This window comes from Poeciliopsis prolifica, unplaced genomic scaffold (assembly GCF_027474105.1).
Source record: "Poeciliopsis prolifica strain line A6 unplaced genomic scaffold, Auburn_PproV2 SCAFFOLD024, whole genome shotgun sequence".
NCBI lineage: Eukaryota > Metazoa > Chordata > Actinopteri > Cyprinodontiformes > Poeciliidae > Poeciliopsis > Poeciliopsis prolifica.
Window position 1 is genome coordinate 1,659,311 of NW_026562399.1, and position 15,848 is coordinate 1,675,158.

Genomic DNA, 15,848 nt, shown 5'->3' on the forward strand with positions numbered 1-15,848 from the left:
AATGACTGATGCTCAACTTCCGTTTATACTTTCAAAATAAAATCTTTTCCCCCGAAAAACAGGAACTGAGTCAAGACTACAGCAAAACAGCATTTTCCTGGTTAAATAAAGGAAGGAAAAGTGAGGCGCACCATAGGCGCACAGGTTCTCACTACTGTCCGTCGAGGTGTATTTTCCTAGGTAGTGAAAATCTAACAGTATTGAAACCTTGAGTGAAACAAAGCTAAAATAACAGTGACCACCAGTTCAAGTTGACAGTTTGTATTTTATGAAATCAGTGACATAAACAGCAGTCTACTACATTTATTTGGAACACAGACACAGCACTATTTTGCTATTATCTCATCAGCAGTGGACTCATTTCTTACATAGAAAAGTCTGTTTAATTTATTTATTTACTTTGCAATTTATAATCATTTCCATTCACTCCTTCTATACAAGTGTGTTAAAATTTACATCACTACAACATGTTTTTCCCAAGATTTTGCTTCCTAAAATGACATTCAGATAAACACCTTGAAATGATCCGCCATCTTATATTTTCACACTTCTTTGCAAAATCACAAATCTAACAAAAACAGAATTCAGCTCTTCTCTTAATACAATGTCAAACTCACTGAATAGCTGTTTTTACTTAACGGCTGTAATTAGTCTATATGGAATAAAAAATACCGTTCAGTCTGGAGTGCTACTACAAAATCCGCATCTTAGGAAAGGCACTGCTGCCCATTGAAACTGATGTTGGTTATTATTTCACTCAACCATGTAACTGCTGTTTAGATTTTGTAGCACAAAATGGAAAAGTGTTTCAGGGACCTGTTGCTCATCTGTTAGCTGCTATAAGCTCCTATAAGCAGCCAACAGATGAGATCGTAACAGTGATGGAGGTCATGTTTAAACACTGTGAACCATCTAAATTTGTGTCGGTTAGCCTTTTTTTTATCAGCCTTGATTTACTTTCTTCTGACTTTCTTATAGCCTTTCTTTGTAACTTACAGATAATCCTTCTTATTAGTAATAATGTCTTCATCACCATTGTAGATCTTGTCTTTCTGACCCACTGAATTAGTTTCACATGATAAATTTTGTCTATTATCTCAAACCTACTGACATAATATCTGCTGGTTTTTGGTATAATGTTGAAAAAAATAATTACTTTAGATTTAAAAGAAAAATAACTTAGAGGCCCGAAGTTTGGGTTCAGTTCTCATCCAAACATCCCACTTCAAGAGTAACTTTACTTTTCATTGGATTTTTTTTTTTTTACCTTTTCACATGTCTTTTAAATATGTATTTTAGAAACAGACTCTCGAAAAACAAAATTGTAAATGCTGTAAATTATAAATATAATTGATGTTACACATTCCATCCATCCATTCATTTTCTGATCACCCTTCTCCCTAACGGGGTCGGGAGGTGCTGGTGTCTCTCCAGCTGCGTTCCGGGCGAGAGGCGGGGTTCACCCTGGACAGGTCGCCAGTCTGCCGCAGTATGTTACACATTAAAGATGTCAAAAAAATTATACATCACAATAAAGTAGATCAAATAACAATGTAACTCATCAAAACTTGACAAAACTGAAACCTCTTCACAAACTACGTGAGTTAGAATGTGTCCTCCTGAAGCCCAGAAATTACGAGGTTTTTGTCTGCATAAATCAAACCTTAGTGATTAATGTTATAGAAAAACTGAACATGTATGAATATTTTCACAGGATGCTGCAATGTCTACTCTGGGTAATCCTGCAAACCGTCAAGAAAAGTGATTTGTGAACTTTTCTCTCCTGAACCACACTGATACACTACAAGTTATTCTACCCAGTAAAACATTTTTACTTTGTATTTTAACTGAATTTATTTATTTATTTTGTATTTTTTTGTATTTTAAATGAATTATCTTTCCAACAATTTTTACTCATGAGCAAGCATACATTGTCAAGTGTAGAAAAATAAATCTGTTTTCATCTTCTTGTCTGGGCTTTTGGAAAGCTGTTCGGACAAATATGAGTCAATTCAAACTCTGCAGTACCACACATATTATTCCTCTTTTCTTTTCTCTTCTTTTATTCGTTTGTTCTTGCTCTGTTGGGAGGCATGCTCGCTCACGGTCACAGTGACACAGGAGATCCAGGGTGACTCTTTCGAACACAGGAAGTGGTGTGAAGTCACAGTGTGGTTCTCAGCATTCGGATGACACGCTGATAAAGTTGTTGGAAGACCGTCGACAGACTCCTTAAAAAAATAAGAAACAGTCTTCAGACAGTTTTGTAGGAAGAAAGACTTTATGGAGACGCATTCTTTACAAACTTAATTTTGCCCTTAGTTCTTAATTAAAATTTAAAATGTACTATCAAGATGAAAGAAAGCATATTTAATATCTTTCAATAAATCATGCATACTGTCACTTTGTCACTTTAATGAGGGTCAGAATTCGATTCTATTTTCTAGAAAAGAATTTATTTATTTTTTTACTGGAGGTTTTGACTGAATACTGTAGCTAAATAAGCGCCTGAGGAGTCAGGTTTCTCAGTCTAAATTCAAGTATTCCGACATTAAGCATATGAATTTGACATCTTCAAAAAAAAAAAAAAACACTAGCTGATTGTAGAAGAGGGTCCCTCCATCCTTAGTAAATCTCCAGATCAGATGATGTTTGAATGTTCTCATTGTAGAGAAGGCTGGGCAAAATAATGGATACCTCCAAACCAACCATTAATAATTGTTTAATAAGCTCTCACTATACTATAAAATTGGACAGAGAAATTTGTAAAACTCAACACATTTCTTCAAGACCTCTGGCGCATTAACCAAGTTGCTATTTTGTTGAAAAACCCGCTTAATCAAATCTTACTGTTGTCTTCTGCCCCCTGGTGGAACATCTAAGTCCTACATGTGCCTCGGGCTATTTTGAGAATGTAGAAGGATTATCTTCATCCTTCTGAAGGACAAAACATCAACCAATGACAAATATTAAACAATCAGATGAAGATTCAAAAAATAGTACATCAATGCTAAATTCTGCCATATTTAAGCATCTTAGTAAATTTATAAGATTTGTTAACCTCGTCAGGAAGCTGTACAGCTTTACAATGCAACATGGAACATTGTCTTTGTAGCACCTATGAATGTCCCTGATCCTAGCACATAACCCATGCCAGGGCAGTCTTCATGTGTCAAGCTCCTACAGATAAGATCGTGAGGTGCCTCTTCACAAGAGAAAACATGTCATTTTAATTCACCAACATGGGGAAACTGTAGCAGAGACAAGTTCTATGCAGCCAAAGCTCAAATGTCTGCAACAAGAAATGAAATGCAAACCTCTGTCTAAACTACAGCTGTACTCAAAAGACCAAGTATGCCTCTAAATGTGATAGATGGATAACACCTATTGTCTTTTTTTTTACCTTTCATGCAATGTACAAAATACACACTTTATTTAAAAATAAACAAGGTTAATGAACTCTGTTCTTAATCTGAAACAGCTAAAAACACATTTGTATTATAATTCAAAGAATTTGGAAGGTCTGTTTCATTGTTATTTTGATAAAAACATTTCAAAAAATGTTGACATCATTTTAAAAATGACATTGTTGGAATATCATCACTTGTGTAAGGCTTAAAATACTAAGTGAACCAAATTTATAAACCAATCATATTATTACTTTTCCATAAATCAGCTACCAATCTATGTTTAACTTGCAAAGTGTTACAACATCTTATACTCAACTTATCTGGGCAGTGACGTTCCCTGAAGTTTATAGACGCCAACTTGGTAAACCTGCGTGTTTCATTTATTATTTACTACACTGTGCTGAGCCGACACTTCTTCCATTCTGTCATCACTCTGGCTATGACACTATGGCCCTTGATGGGGTGACACTACAGGAAGTAAGAGCATCCCTGGCGGTGTGAATGTGTGAAACATGTCAGTTGTGTACGTCATTCCAGATGTATTTGAGCCACAATTATTGCCTCTGTGAATTCAACAAAAGTTGTCTGTAAAGGATTCGTCAAACTCACCGTGCTCCCACTGAGACAATATTGCTGCGGTTTGGATGGAGGCAGAAGAGTGAGGCCACACAGTAAACACAGCACAGAAACATGGAGACCAGTCGGCGCTTTAAAGACATTTTCTCTCCTAGCAGAAACATAAATGCAACAAGATTCCTTAAAATCAGTCTCATCCTTAAATCCAACTGTTTACAGATAAATATAACTTTTCCACAGATTAGCAAGTTTTCTGCTCTCTGACACAATAAATTGTAAACACATTCACATCACTTAAACCACCATATTTAATATAAAGCCCATCCAAACAGACATCTTGTGAAATTTGTGGCTGTGACCCAAAACATTGTGAAACATGTTGAGGGGCTGTGAGTAGATTTACAACCCATCATGTGTTTCATGCACTGTTTCTATTTGACCTTTTTTGTGCTTTAGGGTTAGGGGTTGGTAAACAACCGCTTCTTTAGGTCTCTGAAAATAAACTAAATACAGACTGAAGAAAGAAAATCTTTTTTCTACATCACAGGATTCCTGCTTGCAAAAGGACAAATTTTAAACCTTTTTTCTTCACTTTAAAACTTAGAAATAGTCATAAAGATGACAAGACATTACCCATCATAGGTATTTCTCAAAATTGATCAGTTTTCCTTTTCTAAAAAAGCTAAACAAGCTTTATTTGGCTGAAGGGCCCAAATGGCTCTTTGGATTGTAAAGGTTGTAGATTCCTGGTCTACATGATAAAATGTAAGACAACTCCAACATGAAGCAAAATCTAACTTTGCATTAATGCTTTGCACAAACATCATCATCTGCAAAAGATGATGATGACCATCTTTTGCAGAAGATCATCATCACCTTGATAATCCTGTCCAGAAACAAATTTCTCACAGATTGATCTTCCTAAACAGTGGGAATCCTCACGTTGGCTCAGCAGAACTCCAGAAACCAGATCCGAGGTGCAGATGAAACCGCCAGAACCCGTCACAGCCGCTGACCGTTGGTACCAACTGAAAGCCCGGAGCCCTCTGGGTTTCTGCTGGGGACCAACGGCAAATAATGCTGACACATCCTTTTGTTTTAAAAAGCTCCTGAAAGGTCTAGCATGGGGTGAATGACATTCCCACAATGTGCGTCTGCTGGAGTGATTTTGGTGTGTTGATGTGATGGTGAGGGGTGACGGAACAAAGCGACTTCCGTAGCTTTGAGTTTCTGAGTCTTTCACGATTAAATCTTTAAAGTTTGATCAAAACACTTTGATCAGTTTGAGCTACACAGTCACAGACCAGCAGTCCTGCCTGTTGTGACCCACTAAGTGAAGCTGATGCTCTAAACACCAAAATAAATGAGACTGGAGTTTCAAATTCACCTACTTTATGAAAGAAAAATCATTCAGGAATCTTGAACTTTTTCACATTTTTATACACAAAGAGGGGCATAATTGTGAACTGGAAGATTTGTTTTTCTTTTCTTAAATAATAATGGAAAAAATGGGGATGTAAATTCATGGAAAGTCTCCTTTATTCAAATGCTCTGTAATAAAATCAGCTTCTGCATCAATGCAGTGGTGTGAACATTTTTTTGCCCTCTTCACAATTTCCAGATTTTTAAATGTTTTTCACGCTTAAGAGTTTCAGAACATCAAGCCAATTTAAATTTTAGTTGATGGCAGTACAAACAAACACCTAATAAGGCGTTTTAATGAAAGATGTTTATTATTATTGGAGAAAAAATCCAAACCTACGTGGCCCTATGTGACATGACACTTTTGAAAAACACTTTTTCACACTACTGAACAGAGTCCACTTACCCTGATGGTTTGTTAGAACATTAGTGAACAAACAGCATTGTAAAGAAAAGAGATCACATCAGACTCATACAGCACAGGACATGGTGGTAGCAGCATCATCCTATGGGGATGTTTTCTTAAGTAGGAACAGAGAACCTGGGACGCAGCAGGCTTCTACTTCTAAACATTCAATTTAATAATTCTTCATTGCAAACAATTAACATGAGAACTGCTTCAAACATTGTACCTTGTAAAACTGAGGTTAAAAGACATTTCTTATATAAAGAAATAAAACTGGCTCATCTCTTGAGTTTAGAGGCCTTTTCTGGTCTGGATAATTTATAGGTCAAACACTTCCGGGAACCCCGGACAGCTATTGATGAAGACCACTTTAAATGATTACAGCAAGCCTCTTTAAAGGGGAGGTTTAAAGAAATGAGCAATGATTTAAGATGTTTATGTTGTAAAAATGACTCTCTTTCTGAAGATTTAATCATAAAAAATAACATAACAGCAAGAAGAAAAAAAACAAACATAATAAATCTCCTCAACTCTCATGATTCAGTTTACACAGAGCTGTGCTGGAAACCATATAAACAGAAATGAAGCCATTTAGTTTTAGAATCTCCACACAGCCAGTGATGAGAGCTCATCTTGATAAGAATTTTGCTGATTACGGCGTTTTGTTTTTCACCAACCTCTCTGCCGAAGCTTGAGGAGGAGGAGGACTGATGTCAGATAATGTAATGAATGTGTGCAGACAAAAAGCATCATTAGCTGGGTCTATTTGTGTGTGAATCCTAGTGGAAAATGGTCCCATTATCCCAGATGTCTCTCCTGAGGGGCCAGGGGCCAAAACAACAGCAAATAGAGGTTACACTTTAACTTTTTCAGATCTGCATGGCACACTTTTCCTGGCTGTGTTTTTACTGTACTTTACATTAATCCAGATCATTTATTGCTGTTTGATAAATTATTCTCAGCAGTCTGACAATACTAAAAGTGTATTGTCAGTTTTTGAGATTTTCAAAAATATTTTTTTGCTGAAGGCTATTGTTCTTACTGACCCTCAAACATAACAAATTGAGGAGTTATGTTACATTTTGATTCAAAATGTATCATTATAATGATATATTATGTTTCTATTAGCTGATGATCCAAGCTCGTAGTTCAACACCACAACTTTTTACTTCATACTTCTAGATAATTTTCATGAGAATAATTCACACCTCTTGAGCTGTAGCTTTGATGTAAAGGCAAAAGATGAAATTTGTAATTTTGTGCTGAAGCCTCTTCAGTCACTGAACAGCTATTATCCCCCAGGTCACTATAGCAACAGCTGAGACCTCACCTCACAGGTTAATGTCAAACAAATTTGCCCCAATTAAACCCAGTGTTGGTGATGTCATCAAATGAGATGAACCCTGGTTATTTACTGGCTGTTGAAGTCCCTAGCATCCCTGAATCCTTTTATTGACGTTACAGTTTTATGATTTTAATTTTTTAGTTTTTATGTGAAGTGATATGTGGCTTGTGATAAATAAATAAATAAACTGTATTAATGTATTTCTGCTTTTCAGAAATTCAAACTAATAGGCTATCCTCTTATTTGAAATAGATTAAACTAATCATTTCAATCTCAACAACAAAGCTTTATTGAAAAAATGCTGCTGGTCAATGTTTATAGCTGGGATGTTTTTTTTGATCATCCCAATTATTTTCAATCTATGAAGAGACTGTACTAGTAGATGTCATAGATGGCAGTATGCAGACTGATGATTGGATGACCAACATTGAGGTTCAAATCTTTTCATCAATTGTGGCATTAGAATGTATGGTATAAGCTGGATGGACCAACCCACAATAAACAAATACACTGAGAAACTTTGGGGAAAACGGCCACCAAAAGGTGTGGAAATGAGAGACGGAGAAACAGAGACAAAAAGACTAATTCATAAAAAAGGAAGAAGACAAAACACAGCAAGGATTCAAAAACCACTGGAGTAAAAAACATAAGTAATTAATAAGAAACTCAACACAAAGGAATAAACTTGAATGTCAAAACCGTAATGACAAGAACGAAAAACTGAATGTGGCACGAGCTTTTAAACAATAGTAAGAAAGGAAATAATCAGAAAACCAACATGAACGAAAACTTATGGATCACAACACATCCAGGTCAAGAAAACTGAAGCCTCAAGTAAAACAACACATTATAGAGTATGATATGAAATAAAGGGACATTTCAAATGCAATCCACAAGGGAAGGTGTTTGTCTGAAATATATGAGACAAAAATGTTTTGTCTCATATGTTAAATCCACAAGACCTCCAGGTAATAAATAGTTAAAAAGATGTCATGGGTTTAAAGATGGCAGAGCAGGATTCAGACACAGCTTCATGCTCTTCCTCAGGATCACAACTGCAGTTTGCACCGATTTCATTAGTTCATAAAGGGTATAAAATTTAACCAGCTCAGTTTAAAACAGAAAAAAAAACAAGAATGATTCAAATGAACGTTTGTGAATACACTAAAAGCTCATAATAAAAACAGATATCGTCACTTGTGGCAGAGAGCCAGCAAGCAGGCGGTCAAGGCTCAGTGTCAGAGAGACAGAAGTAGCAGAGGGGTGTGTTTTCATCTGCTGGTGGGGATCTGTGTGTGTTTGAGGGAGGAGGGCACAACACAGACCTGCTGATAACATCAGGACCATCTCTGTCCTGCTAGCATTTATTGATGGGAAACTCTAGAACCAGATGTTGCAATTAACTTTGAGAGCAGAAGGGTGTTTTAGGAAAAAGTTAATTTGGATATTTTGGGATCGGTCCGCAGACGACAACACTGGATTAACATTAGGAGACATTCTCGGATACCATTCTTTTTTTTTCTTTTAGCAATTTCTGGAAACCTTTGATCATGTGTTCAGCAATGCTTCCTCTGATCTATACAATCAAGAAAAGCTTGATGTGACTGAAAATGATCAATCTGGGAGTGATGCCATCTGACTTTGGGCTTTTTTCTTCATTTTGAATCAATATGCCATATTTAACTGGACAAACCAGCACAGAGCCTTCTGCCAGCATCACTTCTGACTTCATGGACCAACTAACTGTCCAAACTGAAGTGAGGCCTCGGGTGATGGGCTTTGTCCTGACCATCTCTGCTCTCCTCATTGTCTCCACCAATCTGCTGGTGGGCTCTGCTCTACTGAAGCTGCTCCTGAAGCGAGGATGTCAGAGCTGGTGTTTTGTCCTGAACTTGGCTCTGGCTGATACTCTGGTGGGTGTTGCCATCACTGGACTGGCCACAGAAGACTTTAACAGCAAATTTATTCAGCAGCGCAATGGTTATACTGTGATTTATCCTCCTACAAACGGTACACCTCCTGCTCCTCAGGGCAAGACCCGATGTTTGCTGCGAATGTCCTTTGTGACGTCCCCCTGCATGGCGTCCATCTTGACTATGTTCCTCATCTCACTGGACCGCTACATGGCCATCAAGATGCCCCTGCGTTACTCTCTGATGTCTGGAAAAGGGAGGACAGCCGGGTCTTTACTGGCTGTGTGGATCAGTTCCTTCACTATGGGATTTTTACCAGGTGAGGCTCAGCAATTAATCCTTTAAATACTAGAAAAAACAGATGGAGGGTTTTCTGTTACGTCAAGTCAAGTTTATTTGTAAAAGTTGGCTCAAAGTCTTTTACATCATAAAAACATCACCAGTTAGAACAAACAATGAACATTACATTTTGCCAAATATAATTAAAACTATCAAGCAAACACACATCAAATATTTGGATCAATATCCTAGTTATTACTAATCAAAGACAGCTCTTAAACAGGGAGGTGGGCTGTGGTTAGTTTTGTTCAGTCCTGGTGACATCATAATGTAGAGCTGTGTATTATCTTTGTAGTTATGGTAACTAATTTTATTTCTTGTCGTAAGCCATGTAAGGTTAAAGTTGTCCACTAGATTACAGCAAAAAGTCAAAGGAAGTATATTGTACATGCTCAGTGGTGATGTGATGTCTGGTTTGCTATGACTTATGAACAATATGTTTAAGTCCTTCAGCTGCAAATCAGAAAATAATTGTAATGTCTTAACTTTGTGCAAGAAGGCGAGACAAGCTACTTTTACAAGTCAACAAGAGTGTCTTTGTGAAAGAACATCATGAAAAAATTATTTTCCAACTGTCACATATATAAATGTGCAGAACTTTCTAAAAGCTACTGAAATACTAACTGTAACTATACCAGTTAAAACTGATTGAATTAAAAAGAGCATTCTCTTTACAGGACAAATTCAAGTGTGCTAGAAATAATTTATGGATTCCTTCCTGTACATATATTTAAAAATTTTAAAGATAAGTCATATCTTTCTTCAAATGTGCAGATAGATGTTTGTGTTTTCATTGTTGTGAAAAAGTACTCACATTCACATTTTATTTGAAATTTAAGTAATTTTCTTCCTCTTTATATATATGCTATGTGTTGGTGACATAATCCTTTCAAATGTTCAAATAAAATACTTTCAACACTCAAAGTGTTGTTAAACTTTATTTTGTAAAGTGGATTATTAGGTTAAAGTTTCAGGAGTGTGACTACTTTCAGAAGACTTGTGTCTATTGTACAGCAATGTCTTTTTAAATCAAAAAGTTGAACTGTTTCACAATACAGTTACATAGTGACACTACATTAACCAACTACTAATCACTGATGATGCCACGTTCAACAAGTTGTAGACATTTCAAAATAGATTAACTAATAACATAAGTACAATATTAAAGCATTTTATTAAAAGTTTAGTTCTTTTCTTCCGCACAATGGCAACAATTTTAAAATAATTTCTATCTGAGCACAATACACCCAAAGCAAATTTTTGAAACCCCAGATTTTCTAAAACTGCCAATCTGGCAACATTCTTGACTTTGTTGACTATATTTAGTTGGAGATAACCTTTTTGTGCTATTAAAAAATAACATTGATTTCATTGTGACTTTTTGCATTACCTTTGTTCTGAGGTTCTGTCACAAATGGAGCATAAATATATGAATGAACCCGTGTCCTCTGCTCCTCAGTGATGGTGCCCCAGCTACAGGCAGCAAAACCCTACGACGGTTTCTGTGCTTTCTTTACCGTCACCCACGACATCGCCATCATCGTTCTGTACTGCCTGCTCTTCTTCCCCATCCTCTCCCTGTTCATCTACATGTACCTGGACATCCTGAAGATCGCCTGCGTCCACCACAAGCAGATCTCCCAAATCAGGCAAACCAGCTCAAGAGCTGAGGACAGCCATCACAGACAGTCCCAGAACCACCATCATCACCAGCATCACCTGCTGCGGAGCTGGAGTCACATCAAGGCCTTGAGGACAGTGGGGGTGCTCATTGGCTGCTTCTTGGTGCTTTGGAGTCCTTTCTTTGTGGTGTGCATTGTGCACCTTCTGTGTAAGGAGTGTGCCCTCAAGGAGGTGCTGGAGAACTACCTGTGGCTCTTGGGGCTCCTGAACTGTCTGATAAACCCTCTGGTCTATGCCTGCTGGCAGAGAGAGGTGCGGCTGCAGCTATCCGACATGTTTTCCTGCATCACAAACAGGCTGCTATCTGCTACACCGCCGAGTGTTATGGAAAGATGCCACTCATCGCCACCTGTGCAGGCTCGTGCTTGTGTTTCTGAAGGAGAAACGCCCAGTCCTTCGATTATGCTACCAACCAGCAGCTTGGATGCCAATGCCTTTCACCCATCTGACACAACCAGTTTGTGATGGAAAGAGGGAAACGCCACAGATATTTAAAACACACTAATAGAGTGACCAACTCTTTGGTCCCAAGGCCAACGAGAAAGTGAAAAATAGACCTGATTAGCTGTTGTGTGTAACCTGTACATGTGCGTATTAGCAGGTGTCACAGTTTTAATGAACCTCAGGTTGGCAAGCAGACATTTTTAAGGCAGAAGCACAAGCAGAGAAACTGGAAGAAATGGATCCAATTTTGGGCTGAACAGGAAAACTCTAACATGATCACCTCAACGTTTTGCCTGGATGTTCAAGGGCCAAAGGAAATTATTATACACCATCATTCCTATAGGATTAGTGGTATATATCTGATATATGTGTTAAGATATTTGTATTGGGACGGTGGCAGCTGCTTTATAAATAAATTAAAATTGTCTCAAAATATGTTTGATAATTTGTGCAAACAGAACAGTATGCAAACAGTTTCTATTGATTCATGATAAAAATTACTTGTAAAAAACTCAGTCCTGATGAATCACAAAGCTTTAGTCTGTTAATTACCAAATTTTTTTAAAACTGTGCAGTGGTGCAGAAAATTGATGACCAGATAGATTTTTTTTTTCCCTTAATAACAAACACCTTCATTTCAAAAAAGGATTTTGTTTTTACATGTGTTGTCTCTGGCAAATATTTAAATTGGTTTAATGTTCTGAAACACAAGCATGCAATTTTTCACACCACCGTAAATACTCACTGTAAATACAAGTGGAATATTTTAATCTAGTTTCATTACCTTCAAAACTGAATTCAAAGCCCTTATCTCCTTTTTTGGACAAATGTTTTTGGACCATTACTTGTCTCATGTTTGGAAGAAGACTAATAAAAGCCACTCTTTATGGAACATGAGTGGTCAGAAGTCAGTGGTAGTAAAGGGCAGGAAGTTTCATGACGTATTGTGAACAACTGTGACAGGCGAGCTGGGTAATTCCCTCGGGGCCTCAGACTCCTGATTTTCCCTTTGTGCACACTAACTTCTAGCCTCACATCCCAAACTCTCCCAACATTCAACTGAAGGAAATTCCATAAAAGAGTGGGTGTGGAAACATGGATCATAAAAGAATATAAATGCTAAACAAGATTTAGCATAAATATTTTCTGAGAAATTCATGTCACTTGTGTGTCTTCTTTGTCTTAATTTTTTGAGGTTATTCTTATTGCACAAACTTAAGGCATGCAAAAATGTCAAGCTTTGCTGAAAACCAGGCCATGGAAAATCAAAGTGAATTTACACTAAAATTACCCTATCCTTGGAAAGAAGCATGTTATGCTATATGAATTATGTACTAGGGAAGAAGCAGATTTTCTTAATGAAAGCAGCATCTTCCAGATTAGTCTGATTTTGCACTCTTTGTCAAGCCAACTTTGTTGGAAACATGAGATGCATTTTCACCAAACTACAAAAATAAAGTAGTAATAAGTTTATGCATAGAGAATGAATGTTTTGATATTTTATGTGTGTTCCTCGTGATGGACAAAGAAGCTACAGTCAATAAGACTGTAGCTACAATTGTAGTAAAAATTCAGCCAAAGAGCAACCAGAACAGTTCACAAATCAAACTAAACAGTCAGACACATGAATTTTGCTAAGATTTTATGTGATAATTCAACACTAAATAGCTTATAGTTGTTAATTTGAAGACAAATGACACATGACTTACAAATTTCAGATATAAACTATGAAAGTGCAACTTGCATAGAACTGCCTTGTAAAGGGGGTTGAATTAAAGCAGAATGTACTTTTCATATTTCAGAAATAATCTATTGTTTTCCTTTCCTTTCACAACTGTGCATTATACACACAAACTCCAACAAGTTGTTGTTGCAACTTGGTTAATTTAGAAATGGTTCAAAAGGGTCTGAAGACTAAAATGAACCAGCTTCTTTGACTTGCTTTTATTCATGTTTACTAGCTTTTCTCTAAAAAGCAGTGGTTGAAGGATTTGCCAATAAATATTGTTCTATAGCTTCCACAGCTACCTTGAGATACGTACAGTAATATAACCAAATATCAAACTATTTTTGCCAAAAGCAAAAGCTGTATCTTTCCATTTTTCTATAATTAGCATGGCCTTTGTTTCTCAGTGTGTGATGGGCTGAGTGAACTGAAGCAGAGCAGATTACAAACATCAGCCTGGGACCCACTTTGTGTCATCCCACTTTATTACGTCTGTGTAATCTAAACTGATCGCTGTCAGAGAGAAAGCAGGCCGCCAGTTTATCTGGCAGGCTGCAGTTGAGCGTGTAATATTTTCCACCTGGATAACCGTTTGCTCATGGAAACTTCCTCAGCTGCTTAAACCATGATAATTATCCCGCACTTCACCTGCCAGCAGTCTGGATCAACAAAACACTTTAACTGGTTGCTGCCATGGATTTCTACAACCGGCTGGCTGATATTTACCCAGCACTAATACGTTGTGGGACCGATCAGCTCTGCAGAATTGAATATGGTATTTTTTATTTGTAGATACAATTTTATGCAATATAAAATCCCTCTCAGAGGAAGACATATTTAAATGGGACAATGTGTGCAGTTGAAAGCAGAAGTTCACATTCACCAAGCAAAATCACATTTTTTTTCTTATTGTTTGAAGTCAAATCAGACAGAACTTCTCCTGTTTTAGGTTAGGTTAAATTATTTATATTTGCTAATTGCTAAAATAATGAGAGAAAGAAGATGTCACTGCTTTGTTAATCAATATCTTCAAAATCAGAAGTTCACATGCGTTTTCTCAGTATTTGTTAGCATTACCTTTGTACTGCATAACTCAGGTCAAATGTTTTGAGTTTCCTTCAAGCTTCTAACAATAGCTTGCTGGAGTTCTGACCCGTTCCTCCTGACAGAACTGCTGTAACTGGGTCAATCTCAGTAGAATTAAGATCAGGGGTTTGTGATGGCCGAAGCATTGACTCTGTTGTCTTCAAGTCACTTTGCAACCACTTTGGCTATATGCTTAGGTTAATTGTCCATTTGGACTCATTTAGACATGAGCCTTAACTTCCTGGTTGATGCCCTGTGATATTGCTTCAATAATTCTACATAATGTTCTTTCCACAGGATGTCATCTACTTCATGAAGTGCACCAGCTCCTCCTGCCATAAACTTCCATCAATTTGAACATTTCAGACCAAAACACACTCATTTCTGGGACAGAGAACCTGTCTCCTTCCTGACTGGGTGGACGTTCCTCCTTGTCTGTACTTGCATATAATTGTTTGAACAGATGAATGCAGCACATTTGAGCATCTAGAAATTGTTTCCTAGGATGAACAGCTAGCTTTCTGCAAACTGCTTCCCTTAAACAGTTTGCAGTTTAAAACTTTAAATCAATTTAGTTTGGATTAGCACATCCGCTGCCTCTGCTGTTACGTCATTTTTCGTGTTTCATGCATAAATTAGATACATCATACATTATTATTAATATCATTACTTCTATATTTGCGTGATCTCACTATAAATTGCGAGACAACCACAGCAATTTCACACAGTAAAAAACAGTATCATAGCTTTGCTTTGTTAGAGAAATAATTAACTTATTATTGTTTTGCTCTTACTTGTATTGGGTGCTATTTTTTCTTTCAATATAATACATTATATATTTTTGGAAGACGGATCTTTAAACTTACATAAATATATATATATATATATAGCTCACCATAACCAGGAGTTAGGGATGTAAGAGTTGGATGAACGTGTTAAAGAACTATTATTTTTCCACCAGATGGCACCACAGTTTCCGCTCTCCTTCCATGCTTCACCCTTCAGTTTCTCTAGTCAGGCTACAGTTATATCTCAGAAAACAATACATTTAATTAGCCAGAATATGATTCAGAAGTTCATTTATTTTATTATCTAAATTCAAGTGATAGTCATTTAGTGATGTACTTCACACCATGTTTTCTGTTAATACATACAGAGTTAGAGTGAAATACATACAACTTTTAGACACTGTTTTGCCAATTTTCTTCAAAGTTATTTATTTCTTGTTTATTAGGAGAAACCAAAAGCAAGCAAAAGGTAGGCAGCATCGCAGTGAAAATTAATTTCAATCAGAAATATAAGGAGACAAAACTCATAAAACTGGGGGGAAAACAGGAGAAGTTTAGAAAGATGAGGAAAGAAACATGTATGGTAACAACACACTGGCTGCTTCTCCATAGAATATTGCACAGTTCGATGTTTTGAAAATACATTTGCTAAATAAAAACTGAGAAATTTTGAAAAACGTGATTCTTGATTAGAAAAAAAAAGTTTTGAC

At 36.8% G+C, this 15,848-nt stretch overlaps 1 protein-coding gene and 1 long non-coding RNA gene across 2 annotated transcripts; one reads left to right on the top strand and one right to left on the bottom strand.

The window, feature by feature from the left end:
- Window positions 1-245: 245 nt before the first annotated feature.
- Window positions 246-5,029, bottom strand: LOC129370678 (uncharacterized). The gene is made up of 3 exons (XR_008607080.1): window positions 4,929-5,029; window positions 4,020-4,137; window positions 246-2,231 (listed from the first exon to the last, which is right to left on the bottom strand). It is a non-coding gene; the product is annotated as an uncharacterized LOC129370678 (long non-coding RNA).
- Window positions 5,030-8,829: 3,800 nt separating this feature from the next.
- LOC129370704 (glucose-dependent insulinotropic receptor) lies at window positions 8,830-11,559 on the top strand. The gene is made up of 2 exons (XM_055046865.1): window positions 8,830-9,391; window positions 10,871-11,559. The coding sequence occupies exons 1-2, from the start codon at window positions 8,830-8,832 to the stop codon at window positions 11,557-11,559; spliced, it is 1,251 nt and encodes a 416-aa protein (XP_054902840.1).
- Window positions 11,560-15,848: the final 4,289 nt, after the last annotated feature.

Coding starts and splice junctions, on each gene's coding strand:
- LOC129370704 (XM_055046865.1), top strand. CDS start 8,830: ATGCCATATTTAACTGGACAAACCAGCACAGAGCCTTCTGCCAGCATC. Junction 9,392..10,870: donor CACTATGGGATTTTTACCAG/GTGAGGCTCAGC, acceptor TCTGCTCCTCAG/TGATGGTGCCCCAGCTACAG.